Below are 22,440 nucleotides of genomic sequence, written 5' to 3'. Positions count from 1 at the left end.
TGAGCTAATACTAAATATGCTGCTCTGTAACCTGTTATGTTTTTCTTTTTTTTCTTTTTCTTTTTTTTTTTTTTTTTGGTCTTTTTGCCATTTCTTGGGCCCCTCCCGCGGCATATGGAGGTTCCCAGGCTAGGGGTTGAATCGGAGGTGTAGCCACTGGCCTACGCCAGAGCCACAGCAACGCGGAATCCGAGCCGCGTCTGCAACCTACACCACAGCTCACGGCAACGCAGGATCGTTAACCCACTGAGCAAGGCCAGGGACCGAACCCGCAACCTCATGGTTCCTAGTCGGATTCGTTAACCACTGTGCCACGACGGGAACTCCCCTGTTATGTTTTTCTTTACAATGTGGAATGAAAATATTTTCATGCACGTGTGTGAAACTTCCCAGTTGGAAGTTTCCAGGAAAACGGACCTGGAAAATATATCAAAATACAAAATCCAGATGCTGGTAACAAGGAAACTACCTAAAACAAAACTCCACCAGATGATTAGAAATAAAAAGAAAGTCAAAGGTACATCAGAAAATGCTAACAGAAAGAAAGCAGGGGCTAGATTTTAATATCGGACCAAAAAAAAAAAAAATTCAAGGTCTAAAGCACACAGGATAAGGGCAGCTGTGTGAATGTCTTTGCTTCCAATGCATCATCACAAACTTGTTTCTTTCTCTTCTTATCTCTTCCCTAAGCCTTTCCAACTCATCTACTCCTCTTATCATTTCTTCAGCATCCAAATGCCTAACCAGAGTGTCCTCTTTATATCCCTGGGTAGGCTGAGTCAGCCCTGCACCAAGGTTTCCTTCAGCTTCCTGGCTTACACCTTCTTCGGAAGGTTGAGGATTTCTTTCTGCTTCCTGTGGTACATCTTCCAAAGGGCGGTCTTCCTCGGCCTGTGGCATGTTCTGTGATTCTCTTTCATTTTCTTCACAAGACTTTTGCATATTGAGTATTTTTCTTTTCTCCTTTTTGAATAAATTATTCCTGCAGGGATGCAGGGGGTGTTTCCTCCCTCTTCCCTCACTCGATTTGGGTCGCTCCCAAAAGACCAAGAGTCCTGAAAGGATCCGGGGTACTTCTCTCCTCCTCCGGCAATAGGGAGCAGCTATAGGGAAACAGGCCCTGGACTATAAGGACTTAGGCACACATCGACTCCTTCTGTGTTTATTCTCAATGTCTGTTTCTGTTTTGCTATATTCACTAGTAAATTTCATCTTTAGATTATTATTCAAAGACTACTTTTTTTTTTAAGTTCCCAAACTCTTTCTGAGGAAGAAATTAACAAATGCAAAGTCTATTTTGCTACTCAGATTACTTTCTTATTTATATTTATAAGGCTTTTTATATTTGGAAACATATAGTCACATAATATGCTTTAAAAATTCTGGAACCATTAATTAAAAAATATTGTTTATAATAAGCAGCTTACAAACCAGATTTTAAAGTTTCACAGCAAATACTCAACTCCAGAGGTATTTTAGAGCCACAATGGAATTGTACAATTTTGTCTAATTATTTCTGACATTTTACATATCCCACTGTGCATTTCTTTGGAGAAAAGAGAGGGAAAAAAGCATATAATGTTACTTTGATGTTTATGGAAAATTGTTCTCAGAGTAATACTGTAAATCGACTCTGAAACAGCATTATCACCAAACTCAAAGATCTCTACGTTTAAAAAATTCATTTAGTTTTGGTTAACATTTGTGTTCCCTATCTATCTATCTATCTATCTATCTATCTATCAATCATCTGTCTATTGCACAGCTGGATTAAGCTGGGCCATCAATGAGATAATGACATTTATTGATTGCACAGCTATAAGGAATTTTTAAAAAGTAATGTCAAATATAAATATATATTCATGAGAACAAGTCAATCAAAATCTGCATTCACAGCTAATGACTACTGGTCAGAATACAGATCAAATCCTCTGATTTGGCTCTATGGTATTAGGTCCAGGAAAACTTCAAAGAAAAACTGGTGTTTCAGTAGTTTTAAGAAGGGACATAGATTGATGTGGATTAGGCTTAAAAGACATAATGATTTTAGCAAAGGATGCTAAAAGAAGGGCAAGAGCAGGTGAGTCTTGTGTGAAATAGGAGTGAAGGTGGGGGCAGTCTTTGGATGAAGTGGTGACTGGAAGGCAGGGAGCAGAAATAAAAATCTCCAGCCTGAGTGAGATCCAGGTTGAAATTTAATTTCTCCCACTTGTAGGGCAAAAAACAAGAAGAAGGGAAATGAGCACCATTTATCCTTTAGATATAGAAAACAAAAGAAAAAGTAATGCTTTCACTAAAGACAAAAAATGGGGCAATTGTTTTTTTTTTAAGTTTTATTGAAGCATAATTAATTTACAAGGTTATGATAATTTCTTTTTTTTTTTTTTTGTCTTTTTTTTTTTGCTATTTCTTGAGCCGCTCCTGCGGCATATGGAGGTTCCCAGGCTAGGGGTCTAATCGGAGCCGTAGCCACCAGCCTATGCCAGAGCCACAGCAACGTGGGATCCGAGCCACATCTGCGACCTACACCACAGCTCACAGCAATGCCGGATCGTTAACCCACTGAGCAAGGGCAGGGACCGAACCTGCAACCTCATGGTTCCTAGTCGGATTCGTTAACCACTGCGCCACAACGGGAACTCTTTTTTTTTTTTTGATAATTTCTGCTGTACAACAAAGTGACCCAGTCATACATACACACATATCCATTCTCTCTTAGATTCTTTTCCCACATGGATTGTCACAGAACACTAGGTAAGGGTTTTCTGTGCTGTAAATCAGGTTCCCATTGCCCAATGATTCCATATACCTCATTGTACATATGCCAGTCCCAAAACCCCCAGTCCATTCCTCCCATCCCCTGGGGCAGTTTTTTTTAATGTAATCTGTATCTTCCTGCAGTTAAGTGAGGATCCTTCTACCTGCCTGTCTCCATTATGTTTTTCCAGTGTTTCTGTAGATGAACCTACTTTTGAATGTCTTCGATTTCTCTCATTCTTTCAGGGTTTTGGCTCCATCAACAATTCCCTCTTTCTTGTAAACTGAATGTTTTTTTCTCCACTGGTACCCTTCCCTCCTTTTATGATCTGTTTAAATTTGCATTTATTTTTGAGACCAGGCTATAAAATTGAAAGAGTCTGGGCTCTGGAATCAGACAGACCTGGGTTCAGAGTCCAGCTGAGCCATCTACTGCTGCTTCAAGCAACCTCTCTCTATTTCTCCTGGTGTTCCATGTTTTTATCTATTTTGACCCCTTTCTCTTTAATAAAGTGAATAAAGTTTTTTCTCCAAATATGAATCTTTAGCTATGTGTTTCCTGGGTTCTTAGGGTTTGTAGGAAAGAGAAGTTCTTAGTAAGAAGGCTTTTCCATTCTAAGATTGCGAGCATAGAGTAGCATTAATAGGGACAGAAAACTTTAGAAATTTGTATATGATTATAGAGGCAATTAGGAAATGCATTAATTTCAAAAGCGTGCAGTAAAAAAAAAAAATCAGCTAATTCAGCTTCATTGAGCTTTTAAGCTGTTCCACTTATATAAGCTCCCATAACGCCTAATTGTCATTTCTCTGGGGACACCATTTTGCTCCTTGCTTTGTAACTATTTATTTTTTCATTCCCCCCCAGCAGACTATACATTTCTGGAGGGTAGAATGCATGCCTGCTTCATCTTTTTAACTGCCTCTAGTTAAATTAGTAAAAACATCACAGTTTGGGGGAACTGCACTGTCAGCTCTTTACTGTGACACCATGACTTCCTGGTTTATTTGTGTCTGAGTATTTTGGAGTAAAAGTTAAATTTTCTATCCCTGTATATTAGCCACTCCAAGCTCCTGCAACACATCCAACTTCCATCTTTATGTTTTTTTTTCATTTCATTATCTTGAAGTTTTTTTTCCATAAAAACACATATAATACATTCTTTTGAATGGCTGATGAGAGATCACCTGGGGAGTTATGATGGATTGAACAAGTGTGAGGACTGGACTTTGGAACTCTTCACAGTTTTCAAGTCAAGTAGGTAAGGAGGAACCTGCAAATTAAAAGACAAGAAAGGCTCCCGAGGTGGAGGAGAATGATGAGAGGGAATTCCATCCCATGAGCATGTGAAGAAAGTGTATCAAGTAAGGGAAAGTGATACAAGGTGTAAATACTGCTAACATGGCTGGGCAATCTGGGTGACATTCTTGACCTTGGTAAGAGTTGTTTGGTACAGTGGTGGAGATGAAAGGCTGCATGTGGCGGTTTCAAGAAGGAATGGAGGAGAGGAAATAGAGACAGTGAATAGGAGCCGTTACTTTGAGTTTTATTGAAAAGGGGAGCAGAGGGATATGACATTAGCTTTGGAGGGACATGTGGAGTCAAGTTGTTTTCTTTTTAAGATGAGAGATTATCTTTTTTAACCAGGCTGTTTTTAGTTTTCTTCACTCATTATCCTTTAAATTGGGACAGAGAACATTTTTGGAGTGAATGAAATGTAAAAGAGGAAGCAGCAAAGCAGTAAATGGGGAGGCTAGGAGTCAGTGGGGCCTGGGGATACCAGGTGAATAGAATTCCTTGAGCAATTTAAGAGATCATGTTGGAGGCAGTGAAGAGGCCGGAGACACATGCATCCTTAGGAAGTGATCCAACCTCAGTTTTCTTGGTTTCCTTTTATTCTCTTAAGAGAATAACGCATGGGTTTATAATCACTCCTTAGGAGGTAGTATGGTTTCTAGTTAGAACAGTGGTGGTTAAATAGCACCTGGAAATCTCTTAAGTGTCTTTAGCGTCTCACATAGTGGAGGAGGAGGAACTATAATAACGCTTAACTCAAAATGCATTCTGCAGAACCAGTGCAAATACTGCTGTCAACACGCTAAACTTTTACTAGTCCCCTAGAATGGAAGATTAACTGCAATAATCATAGCTAAAACCAGATATATCCATCAGGGGTTGATGTAGGAACATCTTGCAGTGGGGTGGGGTAGAGGGATGGTTTGTAACTCTCAGTTCCTGTTCTAGTGATGACATGGAAGATACCATTGGAGTCCAAAGCCATAGTTAAATGGTTTTTCATTAGAATTACAAAGAGAAGAGAATCAGTGTAAACTAAATGGCTCAGTGCATGCTGCTCCCATTTACCGAGATGCTTCAGTGCCTGATTCGTATTATCCCAGTGGCAGTCAGAGCCCCAGTCACCAGTGAGCTTATGAGCATATTCAGCTCCTTGTTAATTTCGCCATCTTATCTAGTCTTTTGGTTTTCAATAACTATTAACAATTTGCCGTAAATCTTCTTTTATCTCTTTTTTTGATTGCTTTCATTTTGCCCAGATTTCTTCAAATCATTTAAAAATTACGTGCTGGTTTCTTCTTTTTTTATTTTAGGAGAGGCAGCTTGTCCTCATATTACTGCTTTTATCACCCTAATTGTTTGTAAATCCACTTCCCCAGCCTTTGTAAAGATTTTTCTTTGCTTGTCCAAGGGAAAGAAAGGGTGGATAGTAGTAGTATGTTTCTCAATTTGATCTTTAGTTGCCGCAAAGGAAGGTGTAGAGGAGGTATTAGAGTGTGGGGTTCTTTCTTCTCTTTTTCTTATTTATTTATTTAAATTGTGGTTGGGACATGGCATGTGGTTATTATGAGGTTACTATACTCCTAATAACAGGAAAACATTATCATTGTAAAAATTCAAAGAAATCTGATAACAGAATTTTAGGAGATGTTTTTATATTCTGGACACAAGTCTTTTGTCAGAACAATCTTTTGTGAACCTCTTCTTCCACTCTGTGGTTTGCCTTTGCATTTTTTAATGATATCTTTAGTTAAAGCAGAAAACTTTAATTTTGATTACATTTCTGTGATCCATGTTTTCTTTATGATTAGAGCTTCCTGTGTCCTTAAGTGTTTTCTGACCTCAAAGTCACAAAGTTATTTTTCTCTATTTTCTCTGAGAAGTGTAATAGTTTTGGGTTTTATGTTTATCATGGGGGGAGGTCATCCAGAGGACATGACCACTGATTGACCTGCGGACAATGGGCAATGGGAGGCTCCTCCCTCCCTTGGGGGAAAGTACATTTTGCTGACAGTTCCTGCAGTGGGAATGGTTTTAAAGGACACAGCCTTGAGAGATTAAGGTATTATTGAGATTGTCTGGACATTATAAGTGATTGCATCCAGTTAAGGCATCTATATAATGACGAAGGATTCTGGTGGACAAATGCAGAGATCTGTTCATCTCGTGGACACTCAAAACCTGCCTCATATGCAAGTGCCATTGCTTAGTAGACCAGCCACCTACTCATCTAGAGTGGTCTACCTTTTCCTTTGGTTTCTCCTTGCTCTTCATACATGAGGAGTTTCAGATTTCACCTGGGAAATTCCTGAATTAAAACCAACTATTGGTGAACCAGTTAGGAGATTGGAGAAGTGGGTCTCTGGAAGGAGGTAATGGTGCGGGAAATCCCGAGCAGTCCATTGACCTCTGTGTGAGAAAGGGTGACCTGTATGTCAGATGCTTTGGGGTATACCCTGGAACCCTAGCTAGTTTAGTGTGCTTGTTTGAGAAACTCTTCATGGTGCACTGAACCAAAGAAAGGAAATGAAGGGCTGGCTGTGGGCTAGTCTCTACTGTGGGCAGTTTGCTGGCCACGGGTGTCCAACCAGAGGTGGGAGCTCAAGTTAGAAGTTGGAAGAAGGGGGTTCTCATTGTGGTGCAGATTCTCAATCTGACTGCAGTGGATCAGATTGCTGTGGAGGCACAGGTTCAATTCCTGCTCAGCAGTGGGTTAAAGAATCCTGCATTGCCACGGTGTGGCTATTAAAAAAAAGTTGGAAGAAAGCTGAGGTTGGAAAAGGGTGTGTAGTGTCCATTACTCTGCTAGCTTTGGCTGGCAGACAAGGTGAGAGAGCAGGATAAAAAGTTAGAGTCCTAAGTGTGCTGGTTTGCAAAGCAAGGAGGCCACAAGCTGCTAAGTATGAAGATCCGATTGTCTAACAAAGCCTGATTGGGATGCTGAGAGGTAGAATCCCTGTGAAAGTGATTTGAATGAGAAGGATGTTATGGTGATTGACAATAAAGTGGATGAAATGCCCCCTGCTATTTACCCCAATAGAAAAGAAAACAACAACAACCCCATCCAGTGGGGCAGCCCCCAATTCAGGAAACATTCATGCTGAGAGAATATACTCCTGCTGAGCTTATTGAGATAGCTGCCAAGTTCCAACAAAAGGCCGGGGAAAATATCCCAGCAGGTTAGCTTGGCTCTGGGACGTGGGAGTGATGGCATTTCTCTGACCAGTCAGGAAGCAGAGAAAGTGAGCAACATGACCACACACCCCAGCCTCCAGCAGTGCCTACATGGCATTCGCAGGGGTCTCTAGCTACTCAGGGTACTCACTCCTCAGATTATATTATTCTATCCTGCAGGGAGGCTTGGCCTACTGAGGGGGGCGGTGTCTCCCTGGGCATGTGGAAATCTAGAGGAGGTAAATAAATTCTTAGGGAGTTTGGTAAAACAGACCTCCCACAGCCCTGTATTTGAGCCCTGAGTGGGCCACATTCACTGCAGGAGTAAAAGCCAAGATACCTCAGTCCACCTGGAGTACCTGGTACGAGGCGCTATTATCCACACTGAACCCAGTCATAAGATAAGACGTTCATGGTGTTGGGCAATCCATTGCTGATTGGCAGGAACCAACAAATCCCAGGAACAGGTTTGGGTTATAAGAAAGCCCTGAGGCAGAGAGGGAGCTCAGAAAGCCAAAAGCTGTCTTAATTGGCTATAAAAGTAACCAGGTAAAAGTAACCTGGAAGCAAATGTGGCTTTACCTTCTTGCTGCCAGGACTCCACTTAAAAAGATAGACCAGCAACCCAACACCATGCTGTTTGGCCTGTGGAAAGCCTTAATACTTGAACAACAGTTCAGACCTGCCCCACCTGCCCCTACCATCCCTGATGCCCCACCTGCTCCAGCAGAGACCTCCAGGATGCAGACCCATTCAGAGTGGGTGCTTCCCATGCCCCAAGTATAGGATGCAGGCCAAGGTTGCCTCCGGGTGAGGGCCATTGAAGGTGACTGGAGGCCTGTTCAGCTCACAATTCACTGGTTCCCCAGAAATGAACAAAAGGTGATCGTTCTGGTTGATACTAGATTCCAATTCAATCCGTGAAGAAAGTAGTCTTCTTCATTTATTTTGGCATTTAATTTCTCTCAGTAATATATGTAATTTTCAGTGTAGAGGTTTACACATATTTCTTTAAATTTATCTCTATGCATTTTAATGTTTTTGCAAATGGTATTTGTAATTCAATTTCCATTTTTATTGCTTGGATAAATGCTGTGGATGTTAACTTTAAATCTGTGATCTTACTAAATACTCATCAATTCTAGTAGCTATTTTGTAGATTCTTAGAATTTTTCTATGAAAACAGTCATAGAATCATTTGCAAATAGAGACAGTTTTATTTCTTTTCCAGTTTTTTGCTTTTATTTCTTTGTCTTGCCTTATCATACTGACTAGAATGCCAGTAAAATGCTGAATAGAGGTGAAGGCAGACATTCTTACCTTGTTACTGATATCAGAGGGAGAAATGTTCAACAGTCACCCTTAATACAAAATTAACTATGTTTTTCTTAGATCCCTTTTACTAGAAATGTTCTTGAACATTTGAAGAAATGTTCTTGTATTTCTTTTTTCTTTTTTGTCTTTCTTTTTAGGGCCGCACCACGGCATATGGAGGTTCCCAGGCTAGGGGTCCAATCGGAGCTGTAGCCACCAGCCTACACCACAGCCACAGCAATGCAGGATCTGAGCTGTGTCTGTGACCTACACCATAGCTCACAGCAGTGCCGGATCCTTAATCCACCGAGCAAGGCCAGGGATCGAACCTGCATCCTTCGTTAACCAAGGAGTTACGATGGGAATTCCATTTTCTTGTATTTCTAAATTGGTGATAGCTTTTATAAGTGGATATTTGATTTTATCAAATGTTTCTTTTTCAACTATTGAGATGATTTTATGATACATTTCTTTATTATGTTAATGTGATGAATTATAGTAATTTATTTTGGATATTAAACCAATCTTGCAGTCTTGAAAAAAACCCAGTTATAGTGTATTGGCCTTTTTAGATATTGCTGAATTTGATTTGCTAATGTTTTGTTAAGGACTTTTGTGTTTATGTTCAGGAGAGATATTTGTCTGAAAATTCCTTTTCCTGTACTGATGTTGCCTAGTTTTGGATCAATGCTGTGCCAGCCTTAAAAAATGAACTAAGAAAAAAACTGTCTGAAAAAATAGAAATATCAATGTGATTTGTTTGTGAATATTATGAAATGTACCTGTGGATCCCTTTGTATGTTGAGTTTTCCTTATGAAAAGGTTTTAAGTTATAAATTCAATTTCTTCAATATATACAGGACCTTTAGGATTTCTGTTTATTATGGTGTCACTTTTGTACTTCTGTGATTTATATCCTTTAGGGAATTTGTCAGTTTTTTCTAAGTTATCATATTCATAGTCACAAAGTTAGTCATAATAGTCCTTTCATACACTTTTAATGCTTGTAATGTCTAGTGATGTTCTCTCCATTTTTGATGCTGGTAATTTTAGTTTTTGATCAGCCTATGTAAAGGTTTTCAGTTTTATTATTCAGCCTCTTGAATGATTTTATTCCCTTTATTATCTATGCTTTAATTATTTTCAGAGTTTGTATTTATTATTTCCTCCCTTTACTTTGGATTAACACACTCTTCTTTTTCTGGCTTCTTAATGTAGAAGTTAAAATAATTAGTTTAAAATGTTTTTCATTAATAAAGTAAGAATTTAGAATTTAAAAAATTTGCTCTAAACACTATTTTAGCTAAATCCTACAAATTATAGTATTTGTATTTTCATTGTTATTTAGTCAGAAATCTTTTCTAATTTCTTTTATGGTTTCTTTTTAACTTATGCAATAGTTAGGAGTGCATTTCTTTTTTTTTTTTCTTTTCTTTTCTTTTTGTCTTTTTAGGGCTGCACCTGTGGCATATGGAGGTTCCCAGGCTAGGGGTTGAATCGAAGCTATAGCCGCTGGCCTACAGCACAGCCACAGCAATGCCAGATTCGAGCCGCATCTGTGACCTACACCACAGCTTATGGCAACACCGGATCCTTAACCCTCTGAGTGAGGTAAAGGATTGAACCTGCATCCTCATGGATACTAGTCAGATTCATTTCTGCTGAGCCATATGGGAACTCCAGGAGTGCATTTCTTAACTTCAGAACCTTTAAGGATTTTATGGATTTTTTAGAGAATTGATATTTAATTCCATTGTGCTCAAACTCACAAAATATAATTTGTATGATTTCAGTCATTTAAAATTTATTGAGACTTATTTTATAGCTCAGTTTATTTATTTATTTATTTTTGTCTTTTTGCCATTTTCTTGGGCTGCTCTCGTGGCATATGGAGGTTCCCAGGCTAGAGGTCGAATCGGAGCTGTAGCCACCAGCCTACGCCAGAGCCACAGCAATGCTGGATCTGAGCCACGTCTGCAACCTACACCATAGCTCACGGCAACGCCGGATCGTTAACCCACGGAGCAAGGCCAGGGACCGAACCCGCAACCTCATGGTTCCTAGTCGGGTTCGTTAACCACTGCGCCACGACGGGAACTCCCTATAGCTCAGTTTAGAATCTGTCTTGATGATGTTATATGTGTGTTTAAAAAATGTGTATTCTGCGATTGTTCTATGTAACTTGCTTGAAAGAATTGTTCAGATCTTCTATACCTTTACTTATGTTTCATCAACTATTGAGAGAAGAATGTTAAAATCGCCAACTATAATTGCAGGTAGGCCAATCTCCCCCTTTAGTTTTGAGTCAGGTATTTTGGAGCTCTGTTATCAGATGCAACTCATTTAGAATTGCTATGTCTTAGTGAATCAACTATTATATTATTATGTAATATCTCCATTTATCCCTGATAATGTTCTCTGTTCTGCTAATTACTTTTTATATTAATATAGCCACTCCAGCTTTCTTTTCATTAATGATTGCATTGTGTATATGTTTTTCTATCCTTTTAATTTTAACCAATACATGTCTTTATTAAGTTAGTTTCTTATAGACAGCCTCTGGTTGGATATTCTCTGCCTTTTAGATCACTTACATTTAATATAATTATTGGTATTCTTTGTTGTAACTCTGCCTTCTTTTTACTTATTTGTATTTATTCAAGCCTCCTTTTATTTACTTCCTTTGCACTTTGTAATTTTCAGCATACAAGTCCTACACATGTTGTGTTAGATTTATACCTAAGTATTTTATTTTCTTTGAAGTGATTATAAATGGCAGTGTGTTTTTAATTTCAGCTTATACATGTTTATTTTTTAGGATATAGAAACGTGATTTGCTTTGTGTGTTGATCTTGTGTTACGCAGCCTTGCTTAATGCACTTACTAGTTATAGGACCTTTTTGATAGATTCTTGGAATTTTCTACCTTGATGAACGTGCCATTTGCAAATAGGAAAGCCTTTATTTCTTCCTTCTTACCTGTATACCTTTTTTTTTTTTTTCTCCTTATTAAAGTGGCTAGACCTTTCTGTACTATGGCGACCATCAGTAGTGATACACATCTTTATCCCATTCCTTAAGTTAGCAAGAAAGCACTCAGTCTTCCCCTAATAGCAGAATAGGGATCAATTTTGGGGAATGGAATGTGAGCAGAAGTGGTATGTTACTTCTGATGCACTATCCTTGCTGTCAATCTCCATCCACCAGTTGAATGGGATGGTAGTATCCTGGTTCCTGAATGACCAGGTGGGGCAGGATTCAACCCCTCCCCACTTTCACCTTGCATTAGGTGGTGATATTAGTGAGAAATAACATTTTAGTGTGTTAAACCATTGATAGGTTGGGGTTTGTCAGTTAAAGGAGCTAATATTATTTACCTGAAGTAACATATCATTATCCTTAGGTGATTTTATCTTTGGAAGCGTGGTTCTACAGTTTGAAAAATAAGAATAATTATATCTACCTTACATTTTATTGAAAAAATTGAATGAGACAGCATTTGCCAAAGTGCTTGCACATTTCCTGACACCTAACAGATACTCAGTAAACATTTGTTCAGTCCGTTGTTTGCCGAGCATGCTTAAATATAGATATACTAATGGATTTGTTATCTCCATATTGAACTAAGGGATATTTACTTGTGTTTGTGTCTTTGAATGTTTAATCCATCCCTTTTAAATTTACTTTTCAGCAGTAAAAGTGTTGAAACACAATGTAAACATTCTCTATATTGAATGAAATATTGTGCATTTGTCAGTCCACTTAACATAGTTCCTTAGTAAACATTCGTAGTTGGCTTGTGAATTTGACTTTAATAACTTTTTAAGAAAGTTCAAACCACATGTACCACAAACTATGCCCATGCCTTCCTTGCTTCTTTTGGTAACACAATTGAGTGTTTTTAATCAAAGATGATGAGAAAAAGGGCAAGTTATATGAGTAGTTTCTCCTGTTTTCATAAAGCTTATGTGGAAAGCAGATATATGCATCCATACCTATTCAGTTAGTTCCATTCATTCACAATCATTTTGAAGGGATTATTGTTTGATGACAGATCCAGAAAAGGTGTAAAAGGCAAGAGGGTGGCTGGGATTTTTTTTTAATGAAGCCAGAGGATGTAAATAGTATGAGTGGAGTGGGATTGAAAACAGAGGATGGCCTGAGTGGAAAAAGAAAGTAATTTAGAGGATTGGGTGGCAGGAGGATGATACAGTTTATTTGCAAAGTGATTTTACTGCTTTGGCAATGATAATATAAAGGTCAGGTATTATAATATCCTAGATAATTTATAGAGTTAAAGAGAACTCAGGGAACTTCCCCAAATTGGAAGAGTTTGTCCAATTTGTTTATGTTTTAAATTGGAGCCTTTTCTATTATTAAACATAGTCATTATTGGATAGCCAGAACATACTCATTTCTTTAAAGTCAAGTTAGCCCATTGGTTTGGGCTTTTGCCTTATCGCTTCTGCTGACCTGTAAAGGAAAGCCTCAGTTTTTGTGATGTTCAGAACATATTTTGCTTCTCAGACTACTACACAAATAATACTTTGTTCAGTGAAGAGCAAGCTTTGCTTTTCCTTGTTGCCACTCCACCCTGGCTATTGAATTCATTTAGCTTTCCACTTCTTTAACTGTGCTTTGTGGATTTGGCAATTTATTAGTTCTAAAATTTTCCTGTGCTCTAGGCAGAAGCCCACAATGGGATAAGTAAACTTTTTAGTTTGATATAATTTCATATTTATAGAAAAGTTGTTAAATACAGTACAGAGAGTTCCTGTATGTCCATCACCCAGTTTTACTCAATTGTTAACATCTTACATTACATAGTTTGTTTATCAGGACTAAGAGAGAGAAATTGTTCATTGCTATTAAATTCCAGACTTTATTTGGGTTTAACCAGTTATTCCCTTAATGGCTTCTTTCTGTTTCAACCCAGCTTGTCACAAAGTATTTAGTTATCACACTTCCCAGCTCCTTGGGCCTGTGACAGTTTCTCACTCTGCTTCTTTTTCATGACTTTGATGTCCTTGAAGAGAACTGGCTAGGTATCCTGCAGAATGACCCCTGATCTTGGTTTGTCTGATATTTTTCTCATGATTAGACGGGGTTATGGGTTTTTGGAAAGAAAACTGTGAAGAAGTACCCTTCTCATCCCATCATGTCCACATGACAGCCCTGGGGATGTTAATCTTTATCACTTGGTTAAGGCAGTGCTTGCCAGGATTCTCCTCTGCAAAGGTATTTTTCCCTTTCTCTACTTTTTGGATGCTGGTCATTAAGTGTAGCCTACCCTCAGGGGTAGGGGAGATATATACCTATGGGGGAATTAAGCTCCACTTTCTGGAGTGGGGGGATACATACATATATTGTTTGGGATTCTTCTTTAAGAAAGATTTGTCTTGCCCCACCACTTTTTTGCTTATTCAATAATTTATATTTATATATGTATACACTTAGGACCCTGTCCTAAGAGGACAGTAGCCTCTAGTTTTAGGGAAATGACCTTTATAAAAGTGCTCTGATGCTTATTTAGATTATTTATTTATATCAGTATTATATCATGGATATTTATTTTATTTTCTGGGTTATAATCCAATACTATATTATTTGTTTTACTGCTCAAATTGTTCCAGGCTTTTCAGTCATTGTCGTTGGGTGCTCTTTCAGTTAGCTTCTCTTGCACCATCTCTTTTTATCAGACTGTTTTCCTTTGTCCTTTGTGGACTGGATACATCTCTTTGAAAGGTGATGGGGAAAAACAATCTGTCTTGTGAAGTATAGATAAGGTTTTAGTCAATAGACAGTCTCTATTGCAGGCAAATAGAGCCTTTTAATATGAAGGGCACCTGTAGATGTGTTATTTACTTTTCAGCTGAGAATAATAAAAATGAACTTTATGAAGTACCTGTCATTTAAGCTTGCTGGTGCTTGAGGTTATATTAGCATTTTTTTTTTTAAAATGAAATGACTTTTTTTTGACCCAGCTTAATGACACAACTGAAGTACCCAATTCCTCAGAGAAGATCTGGGCTTCTTCCTGTGCTGTGCACACATTTTTCTTTTAAAGCTTCTGCACTGCAGTGTGCCTTGGTAGCAGAGTCAAGGAAATGAGCATTTAAGCTGCCTGCAGAGCTAAGGTTTCCGACTGAGCTATCACCTTGGGAAGTATTGCTGTCTCAGACCACTTGGCTCTACTCCAACTGCCTCCAAGGGCATGTTTGTAAGAGGGAGGATTGCAGGTATACATTTTTTTTTTTTTTTTTTGCCTCAATCTACTTTAGGTTGAGAGGTGAGAAATAAAGTGTTTTATATAGAAATGGAAGGTCAAGAGTAGAGGGTACCTTAGATCTATCGATGGTTGCTTGTGAGGTTCTAAAAAAGATGTTCCACGCTTTTGGATCTCATTTTCCCTATCTGTATAATTAGGACTTCACTGTTTCTTTTTCATTTTTTTGCTTTTTAGGGCCGCACCTGCAGCATGGGGAGTTCCCAGGCTAGGTGTCAAATCAGAGCTGCAGTGGCAGGCCTATGCCCCAGCCACAGTCACAGCAGTGCTGGATCTGAGCCGTGTTTGCAGCCTACACCATAGCTACAGCAATGCTGGATCTGAGCCGTGTTTGCAACCTACACCACAGCTCATGGCAATGCCGGATCCTTAACCTACTGAGTGAGGCCAGGGATCGAACCCTCATCCTCATGGACACTAGTTGGGTTTGTAACCCACTGAGCCACAGTGAGAACTCCCACAACTTCATTGTTTCTGAGCATCTTTTAAGTCTAACATACAACAGTTTTTATGTTATGATTTTATGGTGGCTGGAAGAAGGCTGTGTCCATATATTTATGATTCATTTCTAAGAGAGAAAGAGCTTCTAGTTTGGGGAAAACTATATTTATAAACACACTATTGGTGCCCAATAAAAATGTCAAGGATTCCTGACATTTACATAGCGCTATTATTTTTCAAATTTACTTTCACATTAATTTTCTGGTCCAAACATTAATTTTCTATTTCTAACTTTGAACACATACTCTTTTGGTCAGACATACATGTTTATCCCCACCCTTTGACTATCATGTTGATGTTTAGCCATCTGTCTTTTTAGGGACTGATTTTCTTCCAGTTTGTGATTTGTCATGGGTGGTATGTGTCTCTCACATTTATGTAAGTCTTGTGACTGCCTTTGTTCCAGATTACCATTCCAAGGATGTCTGTATACAGAAAAGCCTTGATGACAGAGATTTAGAAATGGAAGCATATTTACAGGCTGGTGTGATAAAGATAATGCCTCCTTTTGGAGTAAGGGGCAGGATGCTCATTGCTCATTGTAAAAGATTTGGTCTCCCTAGCTCAGTATGCAACCCATACTACACTCAATGCACGTGCAAGAGTTATCTGGCCCCCTTTGCATCACTCTGTGGGAATTTGGGCTTGGGAAATTGGTGCAGAAATTGCTAATACAGACTGTCTTGTTTTTATTGTGCTTCGTTTTATTGAACTTTGCAGGTTTTTTTTTTTAATACAAATTGAAGGATTGTGGCAACCCTGAGTTGAGCAAGTCTATCAGCACCATTTTTTCATAATAGCATTTCCTCACTTAGTGTTTCTGGGTCACATTTGGTAATTCTTGCAATATTTCAAATGTTTACATTATTATTATACTTGTTATGTTGGTCTGTGATCAGTGATCTTTGATGTTATTGTTTCAAAAAGATTATAACTTGCTGGAGGCTTAGATGATGGTTAGCATTTTTTTAGCAGTAAAGTACTTTTTTTTCATATTTATATTTATCACCACCCTGCTAATCACTTTAAAGATATAAAACTATAATTTACAATGTGGTAGCTTTCTAAGTTACCTTTTTTAAATTGTTATTTCCCAAACACAATTTTTTTCCCCACTGTACAGCATGGGGATCCAGTTACACATACATACGTTTTTTTTCTCACATTATCATGCTCCATCATAAGTGACTACACATAGTTCCTAGTGCTACACAGCAGGATCTCATTGCTAGTCCATTCCAAAGGCAATAGTTTGCATACATTAACCCCAAGCTCCCAATCCACCCCACTCCCTCCCCTTCCCCCTTGGCAACCACAAGTCTATTCTCCAAGTCCATGATTTTCTTTTCTGTGGAAAGGTTCATCTGTGCCATATATCAGATTCCAGATATAAGTGATATCATATTGTATTTGTGTTTCTCTGACTTACTTCACTCAGTATGAGAGTCTCTAGTTCCATCTGTGTTGCTGCAAATGGCATTATTTTGTTTTTTTATGGTTGAGTAGTATTCCATTGTGTATGTATACCACACCTTCCTAATCCAATCATCTGTTGATGGACATTTGAGTTGTTTCCATGTTTTGGCTATTGTGAATACAGTTGCAATGAACATATGAGTGCATGTGTCTTTTTTAAGGAAAGTTTTGTCTGAATATATGCCCAAGAGTGGGGTTGCTGGGTCATATGGTAGATCTATGTATAGTTTTCTAAGGTACCTCATACTGTTCTCCGCAGTGCTTGTACCAGCTTATATTTCCACCAACAGTGCAGGAGAGTTCTCTTTTTTCCACACTCCCTCCAGCACTTGTTATTTGCGGACTTATTAATGATGGCCATTCTGGCTGGTGTTTAATTAATGTATCTGCATTGTGTTTTTAGATATAATGCTGTTTTACTCTTCATAGACTGTGATATAGGGTAAGCTTTTAAATGCCCTAGGAAACCAAAATATTGTATATCTTGCCTTATTGCAATATTTGCTTTGTTATGGTGGTCTGGAATCAAACCTGCAATATCTCTGAGGTCTGCCTGTACTCTGGCTACTGGTGTTGCTGTAATAAAGTCCTTACTCTATGAATCAGGAGTCTCCTACCTTTAAATAGTTTCCATGAAACTGTGTCATGCTAATTTATTAGCTTACAAGTAGGGTAAAGTTTCAGCTTTTTCATAGTTAGTTCTTTGCAATCCACTGCCCATTGTGAACTTTTAGAGGATTCCATAGAATCGCTAGTTTTAGGAGTGGTCTTTTCTTGATTCATACTTGCCTTGGGCTTTTTTTTTTTTTTTTTTTTTTTTTTTTTTTATAGTCGCACCTGCAGCATATGGAAGTTCCCAGGCTAGGGCTCAAATTAGAGCTGCAGCTGCCAGCCTACACCACAGCTACCACAACACTGGATCTGAGCTGCATCTTCGACCTACACTGCAGTTTGCTGCAATGCTGGATCCTTATCTCACTGAGCAAGGCCAGGGATTGAACCTGCATCCTCATGGACACTATGTCGGGCTCTTAACCTGCTGAGCCACACGGGAACTACTGTCTTGAGCTTGATGTGGCATCATAGAAAGAGCTGAGAACTTATATTCCCAAAGAACTGGATTCAAATATACACTTGGTCAGTTTTAAGCTCTGTAATGTTGGCAAGTCACTTAATATCTTTGCACTTATTTTCCTTCTTTTTAGTGGAGATAACCTGCTTAACAAGGTTACTATGAAGGTAAAACATGATAATATATACTTGTGCTAGTATGGCAACCATATATAGTTGTTAAAATTAAATTACATTAGGAGTTCCTGCCATGGCCCATTGGGTTAAGAATTTTACTGCAGTGGCTCAGGTAGCTACAGAGGTGCAGGTTCAATCCCTGGCCTGGTGCAGTGGGTTAAAGGATCTGGCATTGCTGTAGCTGTGGTGCAATTTGCAGCTATGGCTTGGATTTGATCCATGGCCACACACTGCAGGTGTGGCCAAAAAGGAAAAAAAGTTTTATCTATTGGTTATTATTATTATTTTTTGTCTTTTTTAGGGCTATATCCATGGCATATGGAGGTTCCCAGGCTAGGGGTCCAATTGGAGCCATAGCTGCTGGCCTACACCACAGCCACAGCAATGCCAGATCCGAGCCACATCTATGACCTACACCACAGCTCATGGCAATGCCGGATCCTTAACCCCCTGAGTGAGGCCAGGGATTGAACCTGCAACCTCATGGTTCCTAGTGGGATTTGTTTCTGCTGCACCATGACGTGAACTCCTATTGGTTATTTTTGAAAGCTAATTGCTTAGTGAGATGAATAGGTTTATTCAGTCAGAAACATAAAAAAAAATTTGATTTGACGCATTTTTCATACTGATGTAATGTTTTTCTTTGATGATTTTTAAGCTTTTATTATACTCTGATTATATTTTCATGGGCAGTGGAGTGATTCAGAACGATATGACTTTAATAATGGATACAACTGTAAAACTAACCAAAGTCACTGAAAAAGAAAATTAAAGATTTTCCTCATGATGCAGAGGGTTAAGGATCCGGCGTTGTCACTGCTGTGGCTTGGGTCACTGCTATGGCATGGGTTTGCTTCCTGGCCTGGAAACTTCCACATGCTATGTATGCAGCCAAAAAAAAAAAGAAAAGAAAAACAAACAAAAACAACAGCAAAAAAAGAAAAACAAAATTAAGATGGGTGAGCTGAAAGGATGCCCTGGCTCTAGAAGGGTTAAAATCAAACAATTAATGTATCCGAATTGTGTTTTTATATATAATGCTATTTGATTTTAAAACCAATTATTACATACTTAAATTGGGTTTTTGAACAATATCTAAATAATCAAAGAAAAGAAAAGTAACATTTCAAAGGTCGCCCAGGAAAATTTATCCACAAGATGTAGAAGATAGATGAGCTGGATATCATTATCTGAAGTAATTACTGGTTTATTCAAAACTGAAATAGTTTTTCTCATGATTTTATGAGGTCTTGAAGTTACTTAACCTTTTTATTTTATTTTATTTTTTTAGCATTCTCTAAAGTACTTTATTTATTTTTTTTTCACCTTTTTTTTTTTTTTTATTTTCCCACTGTACAGCAAGGGGGTCAGGTTATCCTTAGATGTATACATTGCAGTTACAGTTTTTTCCCCCACCCTTTCTTCTGTTGCGACATGAGTATCTAGACATAGTTCTCAATGCTATTCAGCAGGATCTCCTTGTAAATCTATTCTAGGTTGTGTCTGATAAGCCCAAGCTCCCGATCCCTCCCACTCCCTCCCCCTCCCATCAGGCAGCCACAAGTCTCTTCTCCACGTCCATGACCTTTTTATTTTTTTTACTTGATCAGGAAGCATTACAGCAGAGACAAAACATTTTTGGCTCCAGTAGACTTGCTAACAGTGTCCAAAGTTGGCAGGACTGTGGGATCTTCTTAATTCCTTTTCAACCTCACTTAATTAATTCCCTTTTCACCTAGCAAATTCTACTCTAGTAAGTTATAGAATCTCTTACTATAATTGCAATTGGAGAGCTTACTGTTGGGAGAATAGCTTAAGAGATCAGAGACTACATGAGAGATGAGATACTAAACTCTAAATTCCCATAGTGGAGTTCTTAGAAAGAACTTTAGAAATCCAGTGAGTCATTCAAACTGTTCATTAAAAAACCCACAAAATAAATTAGAGGGAAGACTTCCTCCAATGGCATCAGACTGGTAAGACTTTTTCGTGGTGGTAGCATGAGATCACATTTATTCACACTCTGCAGTTTGAGCCTGTTAATAAACAGAAAGGTAAATACTGTATGAACTGGCATATAGTAATTATGTGTATATATTTAGTGGAAAATAAACTAACAAGCTGTTTCACACTGGGATGCCTGTTGAAAGAAGACTGATGAAAAAATGCAAGTAAGAGAATAATGTAGTATCAGCTTTTGCTTTTCTGATGTTCGCCAAAGCAAAACATTGGTGTTTTGGCATGATTGATAACTCTCTAAACCAAAGATTTTTCCCATTATTCAATATAATGGGTACTTATTGAGTAATAGAAATGAAGCAAGGTCAAACCAAGTCAGATTTTAAATATGCCAATGTGAGATGAAGTACAGTTATATTTATTTACCTATTTATTTATTTTGCTTTTTAGGGCTGCACCTGCAGCATATGGATATTCCTAGGCTAGGGGTCGAATAGGAGCTACAGCTGCTGACCTACTCCACAGCCACAGTAATGTGGGACTGAACCATATCTGTGACCTACACCATAGCTCATGGCAACGCCTTAACCCACTGATTGAAGCCAGGGATCGAGCCTGCCTCCTCATGAATCCTAGTCGGATTTGTTAACTACTGAGCTACCAAGGGAATTCCTCGAAGTATAGTTACAATGCTTTCTCTTTTCTTTTTTGTTGTTCCCTCTATCCTTTAACTTGGCTCAGAAAGAAATGGTTTGAATGTTGAGCTTTCAGAGCACATGGCAAAAAATTGTGGCAGAAAGAGAATCTGGTTAAGGCATGAGAACATTTCTAGAAGAGTGTTCAAGAGTTTTGCCTTTCAAAACTCTTGTCTTTCATCAAACTGGTCTGAATGGAAGTGGAAGTTTCCAGTGTAAAACTGATGTGGATAGCGTTAGAGTGCTAAGACTCAAGCTCTGTCTTTGCCACTTGCCAGTTCTTTGGCTTGAAGGAAGCTTCTAAGCCCACCTGGTCCTCAGTTTTCCTCATTTGGCTGTTGCAGGTGTTGGAAGTAGGAAGGAACACTCATTGTCTTCCATGGAGGCATCTGCTTGACTCCCTAGGAGAGCAGCATCATGTTCAGTAACAATTTTCCACCTACTGAAAACACTTGTGAGAGACTGGTGAAACTGGGGACAGCCTGAAGCTTACACATTTAGGCTCTGCCAGTAAAAAGACCCTTATACCACATAAGCCTGTTGCATCCAGACCTCAGTTCTGTCTGTTCCAGCTGTACAGCAGGACCTGGATGGGAAAGTCAGGGTGGTCATTCCCCGATTATCTTCAGCTTAGGAGAGAGGTTTCAAAAACTGAAATATTTGGGAGTTTCCATCATGGTTCAGCGGAAACAAATCTGACTAGCATCCATTAGGACGCAGGTTCGGTCCCTGGCCTCACTCAGTGGTTTAAGGATCCGGTGTTGCCCTGAGCTGTGGCGGCGTAAGTTGTAGATGCAGCTCAGATCAGGCCTTGATGTGGCTGTGGTATAGGCTGGTGGCTACAGCTCTGATTCGACCCCTAACCTGGGAATTTCTACGTGCTGTGGGTACGCAACCCCCCCCCAAAAAAAATCCTGAAGTTTTTGCATCAGGTAGAAACAATTTGATAACTAACTTTAATAAAGAAGATGCTTTGATTCCTAAACTTGTGATTGTTGTGTGTAGTTAACAAATGTAAAAGCACAAAGAAAGTACTTGGCATGTAAATAAACCCTCTTTAGGTGCTAGCTATAATTAGTATGATTGTTGTTATTATTATTTTCAAGTGGTTGGATTGCAAATTCCAACATGATTTAGTACTATTACCTCATTCACAAAGTTGTCCTGATGATCAATTCATATAATGTATATCAATGCACTTTGGTAACTATAAAGCACATTATATAATAGTGATGATAATGTAGCATTTAGGGTCTTTATGTGACTCCATGGGGTATAATTTCTTGCCATGTTCTCATCTCTCTGGAGTTTTTCAGGACCATTTCAAACTCTTGGACAAATAACACAGTTGAGCATTATAGCTGATTGAGTAATTTGTTGATTTCCCAGCATGAATAATTCGTCTTAAAGATATTTCATAAACAGGCCTCCTCTTAATTCTCTATTGAAACAAAGCTTTCATGGTTCTGGGCTTATCCCTGTTGTGCTCTTTTATTTTTTATTTATGTATTTATTTTGTCTTTTTGCCTTTTCGAGGGCCACTTCCCGCAGCACATGGAGGTTCCCAGGCTAGGGGTCGAATCGGAGCTGTAGCCGCCAGCCTATGCCAGAGCCACACAGCAATGTGGGATCCGAGCCGTGTCTGCGACCTACACCACAGCTCAGGACAACGCCGGATCCTTAACCCACTGAGCAAGGCCAGGGACCTAACCTGCAACCTCATGGTTCCTAGTC

At 38.8% G+C, this 22,440-nt stretch overlaps 2 protein-coding genes across 2 annotated transcripts in view; both read right to left on the bottom strand.

Annotated features, from left to right (window-relative positions):
• HTR1E (5-hydroxytryptamine receptor 1E) overlaps nt 1-22,440 on the bottom strand; it is an 89,620-nt gene that overhangs the window by 5,540 nt on the left and 61,640 nt on the right. The window lies entirely within an intron of this gene.
• Nucleotides 516-1,135, bottom strand: LOC100151959 (transcription elongation factor A protein-like 8). Its single transcript, XM_013992666.3, has one exon. The coding sequence runs from the start codon at nt 940-942 to the stop codon at nt 589-591; it is 354 nt and encodes a 117-aa protein (XP_013848120.2). The 5' UTR covers nt 943-1,135; the 3' UTR covers nt 516-588.

The sequence above is a fragment of the Sus scrofa genome, chromosome 1 (genome assembly GCF_054392235.1).
Source record: "Sus scrofa isolate SSC_HxYL_T2T_F1_AM1 chromosome 1, Sscrofa_HxYL_maternal_Yorkshire_Landrace_v2.0, whole genome shotgun sequence".
Taxonomy (NCBI): domain Eukaryota; kingdom Metazoa; phylum Chordata; class Mammalia; order Artiodactyla; family Suidae; genus Sus; species Sus scrofa.
This window is presented reverse-complemented; position numbering and strand designations above follow the sequence as displayed.